The sequence below is a fragment of the Lampetra planeri genome, chromosome 3, assembly GCF_965212315.1.
Source record: "Lampetra planeri chromosome 3, kcLamPlan1.2.h2, whole genome shotgun sequence".
In the NCBI taxonomy this organism is placed as follows: Eukaryota; Metazoa; Chordata; class Hyperoartia; order Petromyzontiformes; family Petromyzontidae; genus Lampetra; species Lampetra planeri.
The window spans coordinates 23930955-23956935 of record NC_136109.1 but is presented as its reverse complement, the minus strand read 5'-3'; the positions used below and the strand labels follow the sequence as shown (position 1 = coordinate 23956935).

Below are 25981 nucleotides of genomic sequence, written 5' to 3'. Positions count from 1 at the left end.
CGAGACATGGCCAGATTATCTTTTTCAAGGTAAATAATCGAAAAACAAATCACGGGCACGTAAGTACAACTACTTTGTTTCATCAAACCTATGTATTTATTAACATTATACATTTTTTTACGATTGAGAACCAAAGGGGTGTAAAGCTGAAAGCAAAAGGTGAAGAACCAGTCTTGGAGCTTCTAACGTGCGCATGTTCTTGAATCTACGTGCTGCTCCTTGATTTATCAATGGGATTCCGACATCATTCCGCGCGTCTTGTATACATATATTGAAACCATTTCCATAGCAACCCACCACTGAATTTTTTTTCGAACATGACATGAATAATTGACAGCCCTTTATCATTGTACTGCCGGATTAAAGCCTCCCCCATACTGTGGAAGTCATGGAAGTTGTTCCGCCATACTTCACCACCCGGGTCAATGCATATTTGAGAAGGGGAGAGGACTGGACCAGTTCAGATACATCCTTCTGATCTCAGCCTTGGCCGGGCATCAAACTCGGGTAGCTGGTATTGTGCCACAGTGGCAAAAGCAATGTGCCACATCCCACCTTTTAACCTGGTGATAAAGGTCTCCAAGAGGCAACTCATTGAGATGAAAGTCGATTGTAAACGAAGCCATTTGCACTCTCCACTTTCATCTAACGAGGCATTGCACAAAAGTCAAACCATAAGCTCAACCAATCTTTCAGCTGTTCCTTCCCAGTCAGCATTCAATGGTGGATCATCAGCCATGATCTTTTAAATCTCGATTGAACTCATTGCTTTAAAAGTTATTTTTGTGTTTAGTTTGTTGTCCTTCCCTCGCACCTGTTTAGCATGGCTGGCTACACACGGTGGTGTGAAATAAGTTAAAAATATAGCACATCTTTCACAGTCCCTGCGATGTAACAATCCATCTGGCACCTGCACACGAGATTCATTCAGAACTCCAGGTTTACAATTGATGTCCTCAAGCATATTCCCTCTAGCTGCCACAGACCTCCTCGCCCCCCTTGAAGATACGTGCTCTGCCCAAGCTAAGTACATCTGAAATTGAAAAGCAAAACATTCCCGATGCATTAAACACACCTGAGCCTGTGCATGACCTCGGGCAAAATCTTGTCCAGGTTTTTATTATGCGATGAATTACAGCATTACACACACACACAAAACCAAATAACAAAAAGACAAGAAAATAAATATACTGTAACAATACACAACTTATGTCTTCTTAGTTGATGCCAAATGATTCTTTGTGCTAAAAAAAAAGGTCATTTAAATACATAAATCAGACTCAAGCTTTCATATATGTATATACATATGCCTTTGTGTATATGTATATAAATATAGGTATACATACTGTATTATACACATGCTGTATATAACACTATATACATAAAGTACAGCACACATATATACAAGGGGCCAATTAATGGATATTGGAAGTACACACAAAACATAGCTTGAAAAAGCAATGACAATTATACTTCCGATTGGTAGACTAGCCAAATCAAACCGCAACGCTGCTGGATTTAACTTGAACCCTCGATTCATGAAATAATTGGCCACCCCTCGTATACATGCCGAGTTGTACACTTACACTAAAACACGTATATACATATATAAAAGCACGTTTATACACGCATACAGTATCATACATATATACACACACGGGCGCGCGTGCGCACGCACACACAGATAAAACAGGAAACCAGGAAAATAATTAACCATCGATAGAACCTGACGGCACATTCGCGCAAATGCAGAGGGGGGGGGGGGGGGCGGCGATGGCTACAGGGCTAGATTTTTGGTTTTGCGATCGCAGAGGCCGTGTGCAACTCTGCCCCCCCCCACGCTCCAAACCCCCTCGTGCATAGAGGGAACCCAGCGACAACACAGGGGACCTACTTCAAGCACCGGCAGAAACGACTTTTGTTTGATTTTCGACAGAAAAACGGCCAAATCAGCGGAAAGTAGCAGCTATTTGGCCGTTGCGAATTAGGCTCCGAGGACCTAATACACGTTGGCAGAAAAATGGCCACGAATCTGCAATTTTGTGCTGAGTTTGCGAATTATCTTTGAAAAAGTGATTTCCACCAAAGCATGAATCAAACCAGGAACTCCCCTGTTGTGTGGCGGCGGTGGCGGCATTCTTATGCCATTACCGTTTGGTTTTACGGCTCTTTCCAGTTTGAACCTCGAATGGCAATGCACAATTTAACTTCATGAATTCGGGCCTGCTTTATTCTCGGTACACGTCAGATTTGGACACCATTATACTTCAGACTCGTAAACCCTAACTATTGCGGGGGGGGGGGGGGTGTTGCATGCGGCCCAAAAAAAATAATCGACAAGAAACCGGTCAAATGGAACTTCCTGTAGCAGGGGCCCACAATAGTCCTAGAATGCTAGGCCACATTTTTCCCCTTGTTCATACCACTTAAGGTGGCATAGTTCCGATTTACGTGGCAACCATTTGAAATTAGTTGGGGTATCAAACGATCCACTCGTATTTGCCATATAAATGCTTCATGCATTGGTAGTACTACAACATTAGGTGGTACTAATATTTGCTCCGGTTCACGGACGATCGAGTCCTGGGTCTCAGCCAAGGCTCTTCTTCTGGATTAAGGACTTGGTTCTAAATCACCTTGAGCATGCAACAAAAGTCAGAATTCTACACAAAGAAAAAAATACATTCAGAAATAAAATGTTAATTTGTGGCAGTGATTTTATAGCAACGTCGAGAGCTTGACATTTGGATCCATGGAGAGGCTTCATTTGGCTGAACTTGGACTGGCTTTCACCACAAGACGGAATCCGCCCCCCCTCTTCAACCGCGTCACTGCCACGTGGACAGAGCACGACGCGTAATTCAGCATGCGCGTGGCCCCCACCAATTAACACAAACATAACTATAATAACCTCTACTCTCTTGAAGAAAAATTGTCTCAAAACATAACTGAGATTACCCTGAGCTTGCCATTCTAACACAGTGCAGCACACCAAAGGAATACGGCCGGGCGGTAAGACGAGTGCACGGAGCTTGTACCCACACACATCAGTGGCGAGGCAGTCCGAGTTGCCCACGGACCTCTCGCCAACGTGACATCGCTGCTAGCGTGATACACTGCAGGATGGCGACGCGATGATGGGGCAGCAGACTTGCATTTCGTTTCACGGTGTCCATCCTGCTGCGAATCGGTGGTCAATGTTTATCCTTCATAATTGAACTGCAAAAAGTATGTATACTTCATGGCGGGGCGGAAGGTAGTCTGTAAATGTACACAGTGCTAGGTGCAACAAAACGACGTAAAATGTTTTAGATGGTTTGGAACGGCGTTGGTTTTCCGCTTCACTCGTATTTACAGTCTCGACGGCTGGGAAAAAGTGTACAGCGGGGAAGGTAACGTCCTACAACTGGCCTCCGTATTAAAGCAAAAGAACAGAGGCAGGTGTAGATATCAAAATGTACATAAAATATGTACGACATCCAGACTGCACATTACAAACACAGAGAGGTCAATTCAAGAACAGTGCCCATGATTGGCGAGCAGTCTTCACAGCGCGTGGTCTGCGCATGAGTTTCCGATTCCAGCCACGCCTGGGTGCTGGGATTGTGACGCTCGCCGTTAACCGCCACACCTAGGAGATGCGAGGTGAGAAGCAGCAGCAGCCTTCCAAGCACGTTTTCTCATGCATATATTTGCTTAACACTGCACAGCCAGCCCACCAGGTTTCCAGTGGGACTTTGGGCTGCCTACGACGGATAAAAAAAGTGCATGCTTCACTACTCATTTATGCACAAGCCACGTCCGCACGCTACCATCGTGTCCCCGCTCTACGCATTCCATAATTCGGCATGAAGGCATGCACACGCTACAACCGAGCCGACGAGTAGGTGGTGCAGCAGCGGGGGGGATGAGAGGTGCACGATGACGACAGCACCTTTGCCAATCGGCCCCACGGCACGGCTCGCTCGCAGTGGGGGGTTGTGGCCTCCCGCCACTCGCGCGAACCAACTTTCCACGGCAAGCGTCACCCTCCCCCGGCCCTTCCCACCCCCTTCCTTTCGTAGGACACACACGACTGAAAATTCTCCATTTTTCGACCGGAAGCGGAAGGGACTTTCAGTCGTCCAGCGGAATGACCTCGGGGCCGGAGCTGTTGAGCATGTCGGGCGGCCCCGGCGTGAAGACGTGCGCCGCGTGTGGGTCGCGGAAGCCGCTGGACGACGACAGGAGGCTGCTGGAGCTCGTGCTGCTCGTGACCGACAGCGGCCCGCCGACGGGCGACGTGAGCGCGTCCATGGGCGCCGTGCCCACGACGGGCGACGTCAGCTGGTCCAGGTAGACCGGCGGCGTCACGTACGGAAAGAAGCCGTGGCCGCCCAGTGCGGAGCGCACCATGTCCTGGTCGTCACCGGAGCTGGCGCCCCCCAGGCCCGAGCTGCTGTAGTGCTGGAGCACAGCAGCGGCGTGTGGGAGCAGCACCGTCAAAGAGGTTAAGGCGAAGTCGAGAGCGAGCCGATCACACGCGCGTGACAACTCCTCGAACGTAACACAGCAACGTAAAACTAACTTTTCCGCACCTCCGATTAGCAAGGTTGGTTACGTACGGTGCGAAGTTGAACATGCATACATTAAGTACGCGCATGCGAAAACCATTAACATCTATACTGTGTGGAACTCAAGTGTTCGCAGAGGTCATACAGGTGTTAAAAATATGGTGTCTCAAGTGATAAGTGAAAGGTGTCACTACTCCGGAGGAAGGGCTTTCCTACCTGACTATCTCCTTGCAGCAAGGAAAATAGGTCCAATCCTACAGCGGCACCAACGGAATGACAAAAAAAACACAATTAGTGACTGGAGATAATTAATTGAATTGCATTACGATGTAGTGCAAAATACTTCCGGTAACCTTAACAAAATAATGCCCTTAACATGCATAGAACATATTGCGCATTTAATATACGGTAGGTATGCTGAATGTATGTTCAACTTTTCGCACCGTACATAGCCAGAGCTAATTTAAGGTGCGAGTTCGAACAACAAACTAAACACAAAAAGCAGTTCTAAAGAAATGAGTTTTCAATCTAGATTTATTGTCCGAATGATCAGGACACTCCAATTCATATTTGTGTTGCGAGTTCGAACATGTGATAGTTATGCAAAAACATTGTCACCACCCCCCCACGCCCCCCCCCCAAGCTTAATCACAATGTATCGATCAAACTCTTATAACAAATAAAACTCGTCACCGGTGGCTTAAGACTTTTCATTACTGAATTTAACATCAATGTACGACGTTTCGCCCCGGTAAATCAGGAAATTTACTCTGGAGTCGAGCTTATTTTTTAGTTCGGACACGGGATGAGTAAAAGAAAAAACATCACAGCTAAGAACCAATTAAGAACTTTGAGCATCCACAGCCTCGACACAACAGGCATTAAAAACCGGAACCAAGCACACACAAAAAGAACCACAGCAAACTGGCGCACTTTGCAGGGAAAAACAAAGCAACAAACAAAACAGTGCATGAAATGTGACAAAACTGAAAAATTTAATGTTTCGCAAATCAGCCTTGCCAAGGTCCCACGAGCGGCTGCGGGGCCCAGCAGCTGTACCCTGGAGGTCTGGTGGCAGGGAAGGCAGGTGCGGGTGGTGGTACGACGGGTGGTAATCGGTGAGCTGCGGCGGCACGAAGCCGCTGTCCAGCGCTGAGCCACGAACGCCCGGTGACGTCTGGTGCAGGTTCAGGATTCTAAGAGACGGGGGTGGAGGGGGGGGCGGAGACACGTGGACGATTAGTTTAACACGTAGGCTTTCGCGACCAATATTATTTATAAAGGTTTCTTTTTTAAGTTAGATCACGTAAATTTAAAAACGTGGCGTTATCCCGCGGCCACTGGACACAGCCAATTAGTAAGGTTTGTCAAGTAAACAAAACGTGCCAATTAGTTACTACTCAAGCACACGGTGTGTGGGGAGTAAATGATATTGATACAACGATATACAGCTCTGAGTCAGTGGGGGGAAAATGGTAGTCAGTGGAGATATCAGTATTTCATTGCAGGGAGTTTTTTACATGATATATTAGTGAGTTACAATCCCGTTGAAGACCTTGGAGATATGATAGGTCGATTCGATCCACAATCATGATACGACTAACAACTGTTAGTAAGGTAATTTGTTGATGGCATCATCTGGCCATTAAAAAAAAAACCCTTCAATAGTCAATTCGATTCGACCTGGATTTGAAAATCGGTGTTGGTCTGACATGCCCATTATGGGCCCCCATGAACCAACGTGGCTGGACACTCACCCCCGCGAGAGCAGTGAGGGAGAGGGGCTCGCTGCTGGAAAGCCACCACCGCCGCCAGCACCGCCACCACCGCCGCCTCCGCTCTTTGTGAGCGTGCTGTCCTGCGCGTCGTCCTCTTGGTCGCTATCATCGTCGGATGATGACGAGGACGAGCTATCCAGCGTCAGGTCGATAACCTCCACCTTCTTCCCATCCACGCTCACGCGCTGCTCCGCGATGGACTTGCGCTCGTCGCTGCACGGCGAGCCGTTGTCGTAGCTGTTGGAGCCTGTGCGTGCAACGGGCGATTCAAAAATAAGCGCGAGCCGAACGTGTAGCGTGTTCCAGCTAAACCCCCCCCCAACCCCCGCTTCAACGATCTGCAATCACCAGCACGGTCAAGTCCTCATGACCACCACTGTATTTGTATCGCACTTCCCATTCAGCGATTAGAGGCGCCCTGCGGCAGGGTACCCGTGTACGAAGCTGCGGTTGAGAGATGTTAACTACCTCGCTTGGTATACAGGACGTCGCGGGTTCACTCCCGATCCCAACGCCTGTATATATGTTTAGAGTATTTGGTTTCTATAAATTTCTACATGACGACAAGACACTTCATTGGTCTATCATTTGTGGTCAGGTCGCTTTTGCAAAATAGAGCTACATAGCTCAGTGGGGCTGAACTGGTAAAATAAAAATTGTTACGAGTTTTAGTGTGGTAGCTGTCCCAGGCACAAGGCCAGCAAGCAGGCATTATTCTGCAAATAGGAGGTGATGTTAAAAACATGGTTTCCTAATTGAATTTCTTAAACATGTCAAATTTAGAACCAGGCTGAACTCCACTCAGCTTTCAGGATCCAACAAGATGAGGCGCATTCATGGTGACGTCATCGTATGTAGGCAGCACGGTGCGGTACGCTACGCGTGTGTAGGTTGGTTGCGCGATAACGAGATAGCTTATCCGCACGGATTAACCCAAAGATCTCCCTGCAGACTAATTCCTCGGTCTTCCCGAGATCTGATGAATCGGATTTGCGGGGGGGGGGGGGGGGAGCATTCGTGGCGATTCGGTTACAGGGTGCTTCGCTTACTGTCGATGGTGCCGAAGTGCATAGAGGGGCTCGTGACGTCCTGGCACTCCTTCTTAGGCCTCATGGGGCTCCACGAGCCGTCCTCCCGGAACTTTATCTCATCCACGTCCGTGCACGAGCTCAGAATCTCCATGAACAACCTGCCGAGAGACGCATTTACAAAGCGGCAAAATATCAAAACAACGTGTACAGCGTGTCTCAAAAATAATACGAGCCAATCGATGCAAGGTTTCCCCGCGCATAACAGGGTATATAATGGGAACCCCACGTACAAAACACTCAAAGAAACCAATAATTGTTATTCGCTGCATAGCCATGCTACGCAAAAATGTCACAGCAGCTAAGCAGTCCCAGTTTAGTCCTGGACAGTAACTACTGTAGTAGCACTAGACTGTGCAAAACAATTGGCTTGATTTTCTAGTGGGATCGGTGGTGTTTTCTTCCCGTGTTTGAACAACTCTTTTCGAGAGTTTTGCATGTGGGAGGTAACCAGAGTGACCGGAGACAACTCGCACGAGAAGAGAACAGGTTCAATGTCACCTCCCATACTGCCATCTCCTGGGCCCTCCCCCACCCCTCCCCACAGCCCAGCCCAGTGGGTTTGGGAGTTTACACGCAAGTGTGCATGATCCACCAACGCTGGATTAATGTAGACCTTCCATACACTTTGCACAGCATCAGGACTGCGCTCAGCGTCTGGACTGCCAAACATCTGTAACTTAGTGTAGCCGTTTCAAATTGCAGGCACGGTGGTTATTATGAGATGTTGCCGTCACATGCAAGCACGCTGGCGCTTCAAAGCAAACCAAAATAAACAAAGTATTGATTTCTTTTTGACATTTAGCAAGGACAAGTATAGTCCTACACTTGCTCGAAAACACTTTACTATAATTATCGACTTGGTTGCACAACTCACAGCGACTTGGGTTATGAAAACAACAATGGGACATGTCATACACCCCAGCGACCGCTGTCACGGAAAATTAGACGCAAGCTGTGCCGATGGCCGTGGTGGTGCAAGCCTGTAATCCAGCACTGGAGGTGAACATTGGTGGATCATGCACACTTGTGTGAAAACTCCCCAAATGCACTGGGCTGCAAGGTGGCCGGGAGACAACACCACAGCAAGAGCACCAAATCCATCTGTGCAGAGCTTTAAAAGTGTTGTTCCCTTGTGGGCGTGAGGTTTTTTTTCCAGTGCCATTTCCTTCGGCATGGAAAGCACTCGTGAATGGTCAAACATCCCCCGAATTGTAAGACTGGGTGAGACGTTCTTGCTTAATCTAAGGGCATTAATAACGCTTTCAAACCAAGCGTTACCGCAACAACTTTGTCTGTCCGTCCATAACGTAGAGGCACGATAACTCTTGTAAGTAAAAGTGATCTAATATGAACAAATTTGCAGCATAAAGTTGTGTTACTACTAGGGACTTTCCTTTTGAAATTGGCCAAATTAATCCAAAAGTTGGCACAACTTCAGACCCAACAGAGAGCAAAGAGGACCTTTTGCAAATAGTCAAACACAACTGCCCACAAAATTCTAAACTGATAAAGTCTTCCAAAGCAAACACACGTTGCTAATTCTACACGCATTTTTTTTCCACACTTGTTGTATTACCGATTTGTTATTGCCATCGATAACTATAATTTACCCGTCGATGATGAGGCTGTCGTAGGGGGCTTTCTTGTCGCACACAGGACACACCCACGTTGGCTTCTTCTCGTTCATCTGGATGTAGAGGGCAGCGTCGAAGCACTGCAGGTGCGTGCAGGTAAGTGCCCGGCACGGGATGGTCAGCCGCATCTTGCCCAGCTGCGCAAGTGAATCAAACGCAAGTGGTCCACGTGAGTTGTTGGGCCATGGGCTGAACACCAAGGCTTTTTGGTTAAGCACTAGATGGTATCGATGAGTGCAAACAAACCTTACTAGAATAAAATCCAATGTTCTGTTTTGCAAGTTGGTAAATTACGCACGATATGTTATGAAGAGTTCTCATTAAAAGTTTTGTTTCATGATATTGCAGCGGCACTCAAAATGGCACTCTGGTATGTTGAACTTTTTACGCACCGTACATAACCAACCGTGCTAATCAATAACGGGCTCAGATCTACGTTGACGTGATTGAATCAGGCGCTAACGAGCAGCCGGCTGATGGGTCTCAGCCTGGTCACCAACAGCAGTGCACAAAAATCCCATCAAATCGGTTTTGGGTTTTCACTTAATTCTGTGCATTCCAGCTCTGAGGATTAACTAAGATGGTTGTCACTGGACGAACCCTATAAAAAATTGATACAATTTGGACTTATAAAGCATCTTAACCCAACCGAATATCAAGATTCTGAAACTTATGGTGTTTTTTTTTTTACTGATCAACCACACCTAACTTAAGAATCCAGTATCATCATACGAGGTAGTAACCTGAATTTGTATCCAGGAACTGCGGTGCTTGCTCAGTACTTTTACGGCATCAGACCTCGAAAGCATTTCTTACAGAACATTAAAGGAGTGCCATTTAGTAGGTCTGAGAAGGCAGACTTATTTGACTTCAGAAATGCTTCTAACGTCATCCTACTTATGACCGTCAGAATTCTGGGTGGAGGTTTATTCATCTCATAACCACGACGCTTTATGCGCAACGTAAATGTAATCAGCGATAAAGTGTAAAAATATCGCGGGTTGGGGTGATGGGGGTGTTCAGGCGGCGGCTGCTGGTGTGCGTGAGCGTTCTAACGCGAAGCAGAAATACGTGCACTCACTGGACACAGCAGAGAGACCCTCAGGCTTGTGGTGGCGATCTCGCTGTCCGGGTCGGCAGTCAGCTTCTCTTTGACTGCGGGAGAGCAGATGGTCACGAACCACATGAATGTGGGGCGCTAACTCCCGCACGCGCTCATCGCTAATGATGCGCCGCTAGACAGATACTCTGCATCAACCACTGTCACATTTGATACACTCTTGACTGCATCAACCACTGTCACATTTGATACACTCTTGACTGCTGCCTGGTTCTAAAGCTCTAGCATTAAAATGTGCATGACATGTTTTGAAAGCGTACGTGTACAGCACTTTTGTCGGTCCACTATTGGATGAGGGCCTCCCCACGCCGTACTGGTTGTGGGGGTTAATTGACCGTACACTGGTCCGTGTGGTTTGATGGAGGTAGGGGAGCATAGATGTACAAGTACAGAACTACAGTACAGCAATGCATGTTGCTGCCCCAGTGCCCTCTGCTGCACACCAAGAAGACCCGCTTATAACACCTGTAGTAACATACCAATAGGTAGAAAATATTCACCAATAGGTCAAATATATATGATTCAACTCCCATTTAACTTATCCAAATGTGGAAAACTGTACATAGATTGAACTCGGGCCACTGATAATGGCTCATAACTACCCCATTGAGAGTTCAATCCGAAAACAAGAACAGCTACGCAGAGATAAATCCCAACCGGGGCAAAGTACACAAAGAATGCTGAAAACAAGTTAATAATTACAACTTAAATTCTGTGGGCAACAAAACAAAGGGATGTTACAAACATTAGACATGTTACAGCATGTCCTTTTCAGTAGAAAGACACCCAAGAGGTGTGGCAGATTGCGGAATGACTTCTACCGTTATCAAAAATAATTCGAAAATCAAAATGGGATGCTTCCATCTTTCATGCTTTTGAGAATGTTGAAAAAATAACTATACACCAGAATCTTTAGATTAATTCCCCTTTTCGTAAGGAAGCCCTTGATCAATGACACACGTGGTGATCAACCACACATTGTGGCGTTGTACTCCGCTCCAACATCCATGCTCTCCCCACCGTCAAACACGCACTGACCAGCATGGAGTTTTGTAAAATAACCTCCATGACCCAAAACGCCATGGGAGAAGCAGCCCTCATCCAACAGTGAATTGTGACAAGGGCTGTAAGCGCACATGTACAAGGATGGCGTCGTAATCTTTAAGTGAAAGTATACACGGCCCGTGCTCTCACAAAGGCTACTCCACTCGGTGTGAATCCTCAAACTATTATTGGTTTTAATAGTCTTTAGTGAAGTGCTGATCGACAATGATCCAATTGGCGATAATCACGAGTATGCTGTAAACGTGTGAATAGAGCACATTGCACCCATTATTCTGATGCAATTCACAATTCACCATTTAATAAGCAGTAGCAAAAAAGCACATTAAAACGTCTACTCAGAAACGTGCTCATTAAATAAAAAGTATTAAATGATTCACAGCAGACAGGACCAGAATTGCACGCGGATTCGCCAAGCAACCATTTCACATCACTCGTGACTCAATGGATCGCTACAATTTGGGGCTCACGATTCGACGACTGATCCTTTGACTTAACGTTGCAGCGAATGTAGCGCCTCCAGTGGCAGCAGGTGTTACACACGCGTTATAACATTATTGGCTTCTTACACTCGCTCGATTCAAGCGGTGCATTGTAAGCACAAGAAACGATTCTTGCCGATAAAGGGAATACAATTAAACCTCGACAAGCAAAATAATTACAATTGCAGGAGCAACCGCTGAGATGACACAAAGGCGTGTGGATTTGTGGATGCGTACTCAGCGCTCTCGAGTGGTCGGAATTGCGGATTCCCTTGGCCTTCATCCGGTTGAGAAGCAACGACGAGGTGAGCTGCTTCACAAGGTATACCGAGATGGAGTAGTTCTGTGGAGAAACGGCCGCACATGTTATCAGAGAAGGCCATTATCTCTGCCCGTGAATAATCCAAAGACACTATCCCTACAAATGACTGAGCCTGCCCTTGCCTCTTTAGGCTGTTTCGCCAGGCTGTCCAACATGAGCTTAATGGTTTGTTAATGAGGAAGTCTTCTCGTGGCCTGAAGGCAGTGATGGATTTAAAAGTAGCGGTGTAAACAGGTGCACATATTTTTTCTGATATTGATTCTTAAGCTCATGACAAGTGCATGAAATTGCATGTGAGGGAATCGATGGTTGAACATTTGCTTACGGAACGGGTTCAATTGAGTCCTCTAGTCATTCGGGGCCACCTTACGCACCACAATATTAAAAAATGCTTAGTTAATCGAACCACAACTCTGAATCGCAATTTTTCATTCAATTGCGAGTGGGGTCAAGTATACATTAATATAAAAGCACATGACTGACACTGCAGTGCTGTCACTGGTGTTCTTAACCAATATATAAAAAATACAAACTAACCAATTTTCTAATTCATGTTGCATAACTTAGCACATAGTATAGTATATGCAACCCAAAAGAGAATATTAAAATAGGAACAGCATTTATATACTGCAGGTGTAAATCAATCAGAAATATTTGTTTTGAAGGATACAAGCTTCCTTAAAACATCTTGTGAGAGCATGGCAAAATCAAATACGACAACACATCAAAACCAAGCTTGCTTCCTAAGCATCAAGAGTAAAAAAACACATTTAACTAGTTCTGCAACTGAGTGAACTGTACAAGTGAAAAACAAGGCTTACAAATCCCATTTTGAATCATTCACCAAAAACCGTTTGAAAAATAAAAATAACCACAGGAATTGCAGACACGAGTGTGAACATGTCCGAGTGATCCCGACCACCAGCACCCGCGTGTCTACGCACGCGGCAGGGAACGAGGAGGGGCTTCAAGCAGATGTGGGGGGGGGGGGGGGTCGTGCAAGAGAATTTGGGGAGTGGGGCTGGTGGGGGGCTGGTGGCGGACGGAGGGGGGGGGGAGCCTCACCCTGCCGAAGTCGGCTGTCCACGACACCGTGATATGGTTGGGCACCGTTGGGGATAGCCGCACGTACGCCGTGATGTTGACGGGACGGCTTGGCCGCTTGGGCTCCACGCCGTTCTTCGTCGGCGGCAGATAACCCTGCACACACCACGCACGGAGCAAAACACGTCCATCGTCATTCGTACCACGGGGGAGAAAAGGAAACCCCATGCCACCCCCACCACCAACCCCCACCCCCCTACATACTTAAGGGTGAGATTACAGTTCAATTGCCAAGTGCATACAATCCACCAACTGACTGCAAGAGGTAGCACTGCACATTTAACGCCGTGCTTATTTTGAACTTATTTTGCACTATACGTAGCCTTAGGAGGCAGTTGGTGAATCACACTGGGATTGTCACGTGCAGAGAACACGAAGGGTGGCAAGATTCACCGCCCAGCCCCCCAACTCCCTTTCTCCACGATGAAATTAATTGTCCTTATTTAGGGTCACAATTCAATTAAAATTTGGCCTATGACTAAATCTCCTGGAACATGCCCGATCTCACCAGACCTCGGAAATTAAGGGTTGATTTTGAATGTGCTTTGATGAGCAAACACCAAGCACAATTAACTGTGGGGCGCTACCTGATGAATAGCCGATAGCATATCAACAAAATCCACTAATTGTATTGCTCCCACATCTACTCCCCACCTTCACCAACCTGTACCGACCAGCATGGTGAAGCATGGTCAAACCACCACTCCGACCGAAAGACATGGGTATTGATACAAAAAAGGCTCCACGTGTACATTTAACATGCTATTTCCTTTAACACGGCGAGAGAATAGGTGTGGAAAACTGTGAGCGATCAATATATACACGTACCGGCAGGGGACAAAGTTTTCCGTTCACCTTCACACACAGGTTCGCGGGGAAATGATCTTCCTGCGGACAGCTCGTCTCCGACAGGCAGAACCTGGGAGACAATGCACACACAAGTCAGTTTGTCCAGCCTGATGTAGCGTCATGGTCATTATGCACTGCTTGAATTTTGCACAATCAAGTACTTGGCGAGGACTGCCGCCTGAAAAATACTACAAAGATGTAATTTTCATAGATACCCTTTGGAAAAAATACATATAAATACACCGGATCATGTCAGATCTCAGAAACTACGCAGGGTTGAACCTGGACAGTGCTTTGAAGGGCAAACACCAATAATAGTTATGTTTATCAGCAGAGGGCCAAGTCTAAAATCCCTTGTTGTACTGTACTATGCAAAAAAAATATTGCTCAGCGTGCTCGAGTAAGGTCAAATAACCCCCGTGACTCATGCCAAGAGGACAGCCTCATTTCACAATTGAGTAACAAATGGGCTCTTGCATGTACCATTCAACTTTATCGCTTAAACATGCTGTCACCCAGTAGTGGATTCGGAAATGGCTGAATTTTTTGTTTTGTCATTTACAAGAGCATCTTTGCCCTTCAACTGCCTTACCTTAATTGTACTTGTACAGTGAAGTCATACTTTTGGCCAGGCAAAATGTCCCTTCAGAAAAAAAAACACAACATACGTGAGGTTTTACTTCCGTTCTTGAGTCAACACGTCAGCTGTGATGGAAATTTACCCCCCCCCCCCCCATTTTACAACAAATATTTACACAGGCAAAGGTGAATTCGTTGGTTTATTATTAGACTCAATAAATTTTAACAATGTTAAACAGAACATGAACAAGGAACGGATCAGTCCTGTTTGCACACCCTGCACAAACCATCCCCCCTCTATGAAGTGACACATAAATATGGGCTCTTTAGCCATTCTGTCCTGAAGGACAATATCCGTGATAACATCAAGTCTAAATTTGGAGAGGTACATACATCGACTCATATTGTGGACGATTTCCCTATGACCTGGGGAGATGGAGGGCAGAGCAATGAACATTGAAGATGGCCCTGGTGTTGCCAAATACGAATTGACGAGGGAGACCGGTAAGGTACGAGATACCACAGTCGAGCACTCACCGAGAGCTGCTGATCTGGGCCACTTGCTGTGGCGTCAGCGCGAAGACGTAGTACGTTTCCTGGAACCGCTGGTTGCTACTCGTCACTGTGAGAAGGCACACCCACAGCTCGCGTAAGAGTAACAACACACAACGGCACTGGCCGGCAAATGCATGATCACGAGTATAAATGTAACAACCCCCACAACCGACAGTGTGGAGAGGCCTTCATCCATCAGTGGACTGACAAATCCATGTAGATTTTAATTACAAGGTATTGTGTTGCAAAATCACTTGCCATACAGTACTACACCTGGTTACAGCTTTATGTTATGACGCTTTGCGTTTCTGTTTTCATCTGGGAATGGACAGCGGTGAAACACCAATTGTCTTGCAGCTGCCCACATCAAGACGTTTCCTTCGTCCAGGAAAGCACATGACCAGCGGCTAAAATAAGAATATGTTGTACTGCATCTAACGTGTCTTGTGATCTAGACATGAAAGGAAGCCATGGGAATGACGGATGACCAAATTTCTGCCGATCTAATTAGGCCTCGGCAAGGTAAGGTAATTTCCCCTTTTTACCAGGTAAAAAGGTAAAGGTGTCGACCATGCCAAGGAGTAAGGTAAAGGGTAGGGTAAAGGTAGCGCAGAAGAATTACCCGGTAAGATAAAGGTAGCGAAGTATTACCTGGTAAATATTATTTACCGCTCGCTAATAGCTCCGTGGCGCAGTCCGTGGCCCCCATTATAAATTGGAATCATTGATGTCGGACCAGATGGAGACGGACCACGTTCTTGAGGTAGAGGTACTAGAGGACGAGGTCGACGATGCCAGCAAAGGCATTTCCAGGATCGCTGCGAACAGCAATCGAAAGAGGCAGCGGCATGTGTTCCCGTGGGAGCACATGCACAATTGGGTGGGAGGGTGATCCCCGTGTGCAGCAAGGAAAGTGGCAGTGTATGCACTGCCGCAAGTGGTTTCCTCCCACACGAACAGATCGGGGTGGAAAGCACACCTCAAGAAGCACAACGTGCTTGCCCCAGGCAGCGAGGTCGGGACGTCGGCGTCGGCAAGCCGCCTAATGCAGCAAACGCTCAGCCGGCCAGCAATCCCAGATCGCCTCCTGGTAAAGTTTGAGAACGTGGTGGTTGATTGTGTTATCCAAGGTGCAATCTCTTTGCGAGCCGCCGGCAGCGACAAGTTCAAGACCTTGGTCCACACATTGACGCAAGGATACGAGGGCCCGTCGACCTGCACCATCATTCGCAGGATTGTCGAGCATCACGCCATCATGCTGCCCATCGTCGGGGAGTTCTTCGACGGGTGGTGGAACCGCAACCTTTTTGATTTTGGATGGTCACGGTGCACTGAATCGACACCAAATCTGGTGGGTCGAAATCCATGCTGCTGACGATCCTCGATGTGCAGTCCGGAAGAGGTGTTGGCAAGCGCATTGGCACCACTCTGTTTGAGCACCTCCAAAGCCTCGGGCACAATGTCTCGACCAAGCTGCTCGCTGTCACCAGCGACAATGGCTCTGATGCGATCTGTGCTGTCAAGACGTTGTTCGCCCGAGTCAACGCGGACACCGGATGAGCAGTTGCGGGCTTGCCACCATATTCGCTGCGCGAATCATTCGGTCCAGATCGGCGTCTTCCAAGTTCTCAAACTGATCAAGTCGACCAACGCCGAACTGCGCAAGGCACTCGTCAATATCAGGCGCAGCAAGGTCGTCCGGCAGTCGTACTGCCGCGAGGCCGAGATCGCCAAGCTCGCCAGCAAGCAGCCGACGCACCAGGACTCGTTGACCAGGTGGAATTCGACGTTTGACATGGGCGACGACGCCATCAAGAAGCGTGTCCCATTGGACATTATCATGGCGCGCTTCCAGGATGTGATCGGCGTCGGTGCTTTCTCTGAACTGCAGTGGGCAAACATCGAGGGAGTGACACAGTTGCCGAAATTGACAGACCAAGACGAACTGGCTACACTGAAGGCCACTGATCCGCTCTGTCCTGCAGCATCGCTACTCGGACGTGCTCGCGATCCCGCCGACGGCAGTCGCCGTCCATATGGAGGAGGGTTCGCTGTTCAGCACCCTATTCAGCAACGTCGGCAGCTCCGTCAACGACAGCGATGCAGTAGATCGTTTTCTGAGCATGGGCGTCATGACCGCCAGCACCTTCATTGACGTAACGCAGTGGTGGTCTCCCCGAAAAGAGCTGCTCCCTGACCACAAGATGGCCTACGACTACTTGGGAACGCCAGCGACGTCAACTCCCTGCGAACGCGTGAATAGCGGAGCCGGGCGGGAGTTCACATGTGTTCGCCAGTCGCTGTCATCGACGCTCTTCATCCAGTCCATGCGCTTGCGCTCGTGAATCGCGGCCGGCTGCCTGAAGGTCCCGTCTAACTGGGCCGGAGCGGCACAGGATCTTATTGCCCGTCGTTCGTCCGAGGACAACGGCAATGATGAACTTGATCAGATTGTTGATGAGATTGTCATCGACCAAGACGCATGGGACGAGGTGGTTATGGAGGACGGTGTCGTCGACAGCCTCAACGCCCGATTCGAGAGTATTCTATACGAATAAAGCGCTCTACCTCGCATTTACCTGTTAAACCTTTTTTATGTGTAGTACCCCGGTAATTACCCTGTAATCGGGTAATTTGTATGGGGTAAAGGTAAAAGGGAGGGTAAGGTAGGCTCGTTGCTTTTTACCTTATACCTTACCATGCCACGGACTAGATCAAATCCAATAGATTACAATATGATAATACATGCTACAAACCACCCATCAACGAATGTACCGATAATGTTAACAATTTACCAATACGGCTAAATAATGAAGCAACCATAATGTACTACTTATATTTAAATGACAACCATCTGGTGGGTTTTCAAAGATATTTTGCATACAAATGTTGTGGTCTTTGTTCCCAGCACAAACAGCGAGCAACAAAGGTAATGGGAGTAAGGACAGCACGAGCGTTAATAAGCCTCTTATACTGAGCAGGGCTTACATGTTTTACTTTCATTAGTCACAGTAGGTGTATCTATTGTTATTTTAAATATAGAGCTGGAATTTAGGCAAACGAAGAGCAGAAACAACTTTAAAATCGCCCATTATGATTACAATTTATATGCAATTTACAGTGAAGCTCTCATTGCATGATGGGATTTTATTTGCTGCATAGTAATCAGTGAATGGACTGAGACCAACTAACTACGCTTGAGAAGCCAGTTTAATCACAGGTGGCTGCTTGAATTCTTATGTATGCACTTTATTGTTAGCACAAAGGCTAGCAACAAAGACAACTTGAGTAAAAATAGCAAGAGCCCATGGCAAGCATCTTAAATTGATGGCAGGAGTTGTAAAGACAGTGCATCTTTATTGCGATCACACTACTGGCTCACAAGTGTACGTATGAGCAAATGAGTTTTAAGGGGGTTGCAATGAAACCTTCACTGTAAATTGCACATCAATTGCAATTATAATGGGGCTTTTCACACAAGCAGAAATTGTTGACGTCATTGTGTCCACGCACGCCATGTGGAAATGTTATATGACATAAGGTGTTGACTTTAAAAGTTGCCTCCCTGAGAGGTACGTTGACTTTTTGTCTAAAATATCAAAAAAGCTTGCAACAAATAAGCCTCCTTGCGATTCAATTAACAATGCGGATCTGGCATGATTCAAAGTTACTCTTTTCCCCACAAAGGTTTCAGGGATCAAGTGACCAAATCACATACAAAATATAGCAATAGAAAATAATTATTTTGTACACTATCCGATGGATGCATTCCAAGCAGACGACTCGATTTTAATCAATGAACCAATGCACCATCACACCTCTAAAGATAAAGCGAATTAAGCTGATAAAAAAGCCAAGTGTGAAAAGGCCGAACGATAGCGGCGGGGAATGATACGAGATCAGAAATTTAAATTTTACCGCGCCACTGCGTCCGGAAACACCATTGTCGCGCAGAAAACAGGTGCCACGGTGGCGAGGTTTTAACTACCTCGCCTGAAATATAGGAGGTCGTGGGTTCGACCACAACCCTGATGCCTGTATACTTGGAGCTTGCATGTTCTCCCTGTGGTCGCATGGATTTTTCTCGATTGTTCCCTCCACATTCATAAACGTTTGTTGAGAGTATTTTGCAGTCATAAATTTCCACATGATAAGCCACTTTGTTGAGCAATCATTTGTGGTCAGGTCGCTTGTGAAAAAGAGCTCTATATATATAGCTCATTGGGCCTTACCTGCTAAAGTAAAAAGAGTTTTGTTTCATAGTTTTAGTTTAGGCGCAACCTACCAAGACTCGTGGGCTTGATGAGCTCGTCGAGGATGTCGTAGAAGGGCAGGCTCCTGAGGCGCACGTCAGGGTGGACGGGGTGGTGTGTCCGGGTGGGCAGCGTCTGTGTCGGCGGCTGCGCCGGCGGCGTCGCTGCCGCGTGGGAGTGGAGCTGCTGCTGGAGCGAGCGCTCCATCTCGCGGCCCGGAGCGAGCAGGGGCAGTGGTGAGACGGGGCTGCCCGCGTCGTAGGGCAGATGGGTCGTGGAAGAGGTTACGGCCGGGGCGGGAGATGTCACGGCCGGCAGCTCGATGTTTGCTGTTGCCGTGCCTGGACTTACCTGGTCGGAAGAGAGCGAGGAGGATTTACAACGGGGTGTAGTCAAATACCAAGCTCATTCAGGGGTGAGGTGTCCAATTTTATCTAATTTCCTAAAAGCCCATCATTTCCATGAAGACCATTTAGAACTTGTAATGCTGTTTACAAAGATGTTATATCAACAATTTATATTAAAAAAAGGTAAGAAAAATACTGAAACCAATGAAAATCACACATATAAAGTACTAAACTCTGCTTGGTGCGTGATGTTTCTATGTAGCGTGGAGAAACAGGTAACAAGTTAGCATTGCTTTGCACACTGTTCAATTTTGTTTAGGCTTTGGGACCACAACATTTATTATTTGAATTTTCCAATTGTATTACATTTTTAGGCATCTCTACAAAAAGCCCGTTATATGCAGGGCAGTATATCGGCTCAAGTTATTTTGAGGACGCACCGTTACTCCTGGCAGCTTGTGCGAATGGCATGGCACATATTGATAAAATTGTAATGAGTACGTGAGATCACCGTTGACATTTAATGCCAATAATTTGCAAGAGCTCGTGTGAGCTGAGGTGAAGCGGCTTTACTCCGTGCATTTCTTTCCAGCACAACAACAAAGATCCAATTTCAGCCTCCCACAACAGCAGTGTCAATTTACATCCAAACGTGCCGTCAGTGAACGCTCCAGGTGGGAGATTTCTTTTTGGAGGATTTGTTTATTTTTTTACAATCACCAGCAAAACAGGCACTCACAATCACCGATGATCATAGAACATGTACAAGATGCCGGCTAAGGCCTGATGTAAATTATGCCAGAAGGAATGGCTGTATATTACAACTTTCATTTCTGTGTGCACGCAAACTACAGGAAGCAGGTTTCCGAGTGGCACAGCAGAACTGCCAAAAAACAGGAGCATGGGTTCCACCGACTAACCATGCGATGCCGAGGCAGCCGTCGGCGGTACAGCTCCTTGATTTTAATCTGCACGGCTGGACTGCAGCCACTTCTCAACAGTTGCAATGCCCTGGTCAGAAGCTCCTGTTTCCTTCCGCTCTTGTTTCGTCCAGCATACCCCAGCAACACCTGCAGCTCTGAGACTCGAAAACTAAGCACCATATGCTGCGGAGAAAAGGACAGAAAGGGCTGAATGAGGCTCCTGTTCACTGGGACATATCACCTGCAACAAAACAACCCGGTGTCCAATCTGGATGGGAGACTGTCTGCGAGTACAACGTATTGTAGGCTTGGTGTGCAGAGTGGCCAGAAGATGGCAGTACGGCAAGGGATTCTTTAAATATATGTGTGTGGAGCTTTTGAGTGTTATCTCCTCAACATGTTGTGGAGGAGCAACAGCTTGGCTGAATGAGGCTCTTGTGTGAACGAATCCTCTTAACGCCGACAAACAAGCCATCATAAATGTACCCAATAAACTCAGAAGCTTGCATGGGAGACTCTCTAGGGAGACCATGGGCTGCTAGGTGGCCAGGAGATGGCAGTAGAGATTAGGATAATTAATCTATGTGGAACTTTGAGTGTAATCACATGCATGTGTTTTCTCTCGGTACAAAAGTTTCACTCACAGAATTGGTCAAACGTCCCAATGCAGGGCTCTCCTGAAAAAGGTATCTCTTAACACTCGGTGACACTTCCCCAGTTAAAAGGCATTATTCCTAAGATTTGTTTGGGTTATATCAAGTAAATATAAATGTTGCCCGACACAGCCAATTAGTAAGGTTTGTCACGTAAACAAAACATGTCAATTCGTTACTAGTACAGCACACACTGGTGTGTTGGGAGAGTAAACCCACAACATTTACAATCCGAGTACGACGTTTCACCAGTAATTACAACTTGCATCATCAGGCGACAGCCAGATTTGTGGAGAAATCCTGTTTCGTTCTTAAATATATTCACGGTCTAACCCAAAAAACTCTGTTATGGATAATATTGGTCGCGAAAGTCTACGTGTTAAACCAAAAGGCACTATTAATATCAATGTAGCCATGCTTATATAAGTTCACATAAGGCAACCAGTTTGTAGCATAAGTGGGAAGAAAACTGGGCGTGACCATTGGTAAAGTCTAAGAGGGAGGACTTATAAGTTAAGATCACGGTACTTGATTTGAACCGAATCAAAATGATCCAAACAATGACAACCTTAACATTGTTTAAAAGTTCTGCTTGAATTGTGATTAAAGGTGGCGATTCTATGAAATAATTACCTTTTTGCTCAGAATAAGGGTATATATACCAGCCTGCGGGGGTCATGTGGAACCTATTTCATACAAATCGAAAACCAGATTTATTTGCACGATATTAGATGCATTGAGCAATTGATGCACTGTTATACCGATTCCCCAGTATTTACTCTCCTAGGCATTTGTCCAGAATAATATTCCTCATAAACTGGACTACTGGACTAATACATTAACAGATAGCACACAGCTTCTGGAGTGGCTATTAGGCTAAAGCAAATGTTAGCCTGGGACTTATGGTGCCCAAACCTAACTTCAGTCGATTATCTGCATTGACCATTTTCTTACTTGAGGCTTTTGAAAAAAAAACAGGAACAAAAGTACGCGGCCACTAGCATTGCACTTTCATAGGAAACAAGGGCTTTAAACATATCACATTACATGCTACATGTAGCTTGTCAAATCATTGCTAACTGTATAGAAAAAATGCTCCAACATAAGCAGCACATAATTACGAGTTCAAGTTCGACTCAATGTTGATACGTGCTCGTTTGTGCATTATTACACTATGACCCGACTTGGTTCACTGAAGCAAAGCGCTTTTTACTCAATTTCACATGTTCCCTAAGCTGAAGATGAGATTAAACTTTCACTCGCCAAAGTTTTTTTATTTGAAGTAGCAAGCTTAATCACCTTCTTATGCCGGTATACTAATCTATGATACTCTAAGAGAAGCCGACAAAATCCTCCACGTGTCAAGTGCCAATCGTCAAAGTTGGCTCCTGCCCCTGTGGTGGAAATTCCACAATCCTATGGTGGGGTCTGGTCTCTGCTCAACACAAAACAGCCATCACCGCTGTAGATTTCCAACAAAGTTCTGCTGCCTCTTCAGAATGCAACGATTAATTTTACGACCGACGGCGAGATGACTGGTGGCGATGTGGCCAACTAAAACCTGTAAAATACACAGATGTTTACAGGGTGGTCCAGATGTCATGCGACCCCCATCTAATTCTCTAAAACGTTATATATTTCGTTAAAGTAAGGTTTATCTAAACCCAGAAATTATCATGCAAAGGGATACAAATGTTAGGGGTACATTTATTATTAGGGTGGTTTATTTTGTATTTGTTTCGGTGATTTGTTTACCTTTGTTGTACTTTGGAGGCCTATCGTGTTTTGTACTGTTTGTTGTTGTAACGGTCTTACCCCGTACCCCTACTGGACATCTGTTTAAAGGAGCTTTATAGCTCATCGGATTCCTCCAGTATACATATTCTGAGTTTATAACCACTGCGCAAGCTTCAACTCCTAAATAAACGACAAACTACTACTGTATTTAGAAGAGGCTCTCTCATTAAACTAGTGCCAATGAGTAAGTTATAAAACAATGAAATTGGCAGTTTGTTTTGTCGCTTTAGTCTTAACATGAGTAAAAAAAAACCATATGGATGGAATTGCAGCAATGCGACCAACTTCAAAGATTACAACAAAGCTCTTTTATTCTTTTTGCATGGCCATGTTAAGTCATCCGTTCGTCTACATTAACTCCAGTACAGTGCGTTTTCTTTACACTGTATAAAGATGCCGCTTCAGTAAACTTAAGCAATGAATAACAAGGCCACTAAACATTACAGGGTGTGTTATCTGCCAAAGAAAGGAAGATCGATGCTCCAGTTGATTGGCCTTTGGGAAAACTGTACAGTACCGAGGGGTACAGAAAACCCATCTTGTCCAGAATGTAGAAGTACCACTGAGAAATGTGCCACTAAGGGAAGTCCTTAGTCAATCCAAGCCACTGCTCCACACTGCGTGGGTTATGGGGGTTATCTGAGCATACTTCACCACGCTAGTCAGCACGGGTTCATGGCGGGTAATAGACGCAGAAGCATAGAAGCACATCACAAAGGATTTTGCTACACTGCCCTCTGCTAACCCACAAGATACCAACAGGTCCCCCCCCCCTCTGTTATGCAAGGGTAGTTACCAACCCAAACAATACCTGAGGCTGAAACCTGCTTAGCTTCAGAAATCTGGCGAAAGGGCGCATTCCGAGCAATTTGATCCAAGGGGCACTGTACAGTACTGTATAGGACTAACACAATCAATTTAAAGCGAGTAAACAAGACCATCGAAGCATCGTTCACCTTCACAGTAAACCAAAAAACTCCATTATTCAATTACAATGCGGATTATTTACCACGTACACGTTTCAGCAAGCTCGCTGCAGTGTTCATGTTTACATTAAACACCCTAGCAGAAGGACGAGTGTTCCCAAACAAAAGGAGGCAAGACACGTGCTTCTCGCCCTCGTGGTGTCCACGCTCTAAAAAAGGCCTGTTCCAAAAAACATTAACAAGACTACAAACAAAACAAATTCTGAGCTATTCAGTACAGTATTCGAGTTCAAGGCAACACGATTAACAATAAAAAAAAACTCGTTTTAATTTAAACGAATTGGTGATACTGCGTTGAGAGCGCTTTAAAAGAAAATACTAATACAGTATACAATCGGCGACTTGTTGGTCCAATGGGCCTTCTTCATAGCACATATATGCCAGAGACCGTGGATACGAGACTGCACTTGTTTACACCACGATGCCTGAAAAGAACTACATTTAAACATGTTCCCAGGGCGCTACATCTGCACATGTATAGTTACATGTGGGCCTCTTGAGTAACAGACACCGTGCAATAACATGTATGAATACTCATATTAGAAGTAAATGTATTTTACTGGCATACTGCATTATGCGAATTTTTTTTTTCACTTCACGAAACCCGACATTGTCATCGTCTCGTCCACGTGCGCCCTAACCTAAAACCAACAGTTCCTCTTGACAAAGAAATAACAATAGTTAGTGTTCTTGGTATAACGCCGATGACCAAATCAACTGGAATGCTCACGTTAGGTACTGGAAGCCAAGTTTGCGCGACTCTGGTTAATGCTTGGATGGGCAATCACCAGGGACAAATCCGGTTGCTATAGGCTGCAGAGCTACGGAGTGGACAGCAGAAGGGGGTGATAAAGATACATAGTTGTACTGTACACAGTACTTCTTTGCGCCCATGTATATGCGTGCTCACGACCTTAAAACCCAGTCACACTGACCAATAACCCCCACGGGATCACCCATCAGTGGACTGACAAAGGTACACAAGTAACGCAGTTGTTTCTCATACTTCTGAATACAAACGTAGCGTTCTTGTAAAATAAAATAAAAAAACCCCACCCCCGGTTATTATATATAATTGGCCAGTTGAAGCAGTTTGTTTACATTTCGGCCAGCAACGATTATAGATGTCTCACCCTCGCGAGGTACAAACTCGCAAACCAAAATCAATTAATTTCCATGGCCAAAACACGGACAATGGCTCAACACCTCCAACACCTCGTGTGTCCCCCAAATCTCTCTCCAGCTCAACGTGGGAGCACGCAGTTTAACAGTCTGGGGGGTCAACAAAAGAAGCCTAAAACCTCGGCGTGCTCGCGAAATCCACGAAGCCACAACAGAGAAGAGAGCCATTGAGACCCCCCCCCCAACCGAGACAAAACGGAACAAAACACGAACCAAAGACACCGCTCGACCCACAAACACCACGCTGCCATTCCCAACTTAAATCGTACAATTACCACGGCTATAAAACAATAAGAACACCGCAAGATAATTAAGACGACACTAAAGGCCCCCCCATCCACCACCGCCAATGAGAAATCGCCGCTTTGCCGGCCCCCCGGCCCCCCCCCACCGCCGCCTTACGCGAACCGACCGTAATTTTTTTTTGGCGCGGCAAAAAAAATTACGAACCCATCGACGGCAGAAGAAAAGCGCGCCGGTTGTAATCGCCGGCGTGAAGGGGAGAGGGAGGAGGGGGAATGTGAGGAATGAGCAGAAAGAAGCAGAGCGCGGCGTCTCCCACCTTCAACTCCGCGCTATCCGCCATTTTCGGACATTGTTCGGCGTCAAGCGCGGGTGGCGCGGGGGGGGACGACACGTGGTGCGTGACGTCACGCGAGGGGCGGGTAGACGAGCGGTTACCGGGGTGGGGGGAGGGATGTTGAGGGGGCG

At 46.4% G+C, this 25981-nt stretch overlaps 1 protein-coding gene across 4 annotated transcripts; it reads right to left on the bottom strand.

The window, feature by feature from the left end:
• Positions 1-1086: 1086 nt before the first annotated feature.
• Positions 1087-25919, bottom strand: LOC144741859 (E3 SUMO-protein ligase PIAS1-like). Of its 4 annotated transcripts, none has more exons than XM_078624356.1 (15): positions 25833-25919; positions 20650-20835; positions 19415-19733; positions 15112-15196; positions 14588-14638; positions 13975-14065; positions 13108-13242; positions 11958-12063; positions 10138-10211; positions 9033-9193; positions 7381-7520; positions 6311-6578; positions 5574-5749; positions 4770-4807; positions 1087-4446 (listed from the first exon to the last, which is right to left on the bottom strand). In XM_078624356.1, exons 1-15 carry the CDS (start codon positions 25854-25856, stop codon positions 4117-4119), a joined length of 2184 nt encoding a protein of 727 aa, XP_078480482.1. In that variant the 5' UTR covers positions 25857-25919; the 3' UTR covers positions 1087-4116. The 4 variants fall into 4 exon arrangements, with proteins under 4 accessions (XP_078480482.1, XP_078480496.1, XP_078480489.1 ...); XM_078624370.1 differs by having other exon boundaries at positions 5613-5749; XM_078624363.1 differs by lacking the exon at positions 25833-25919 and adding an exon at positions 25721-25826.
• Between the last annotated feature and the right edge of the window lie 62 nt (positions 25920-25981).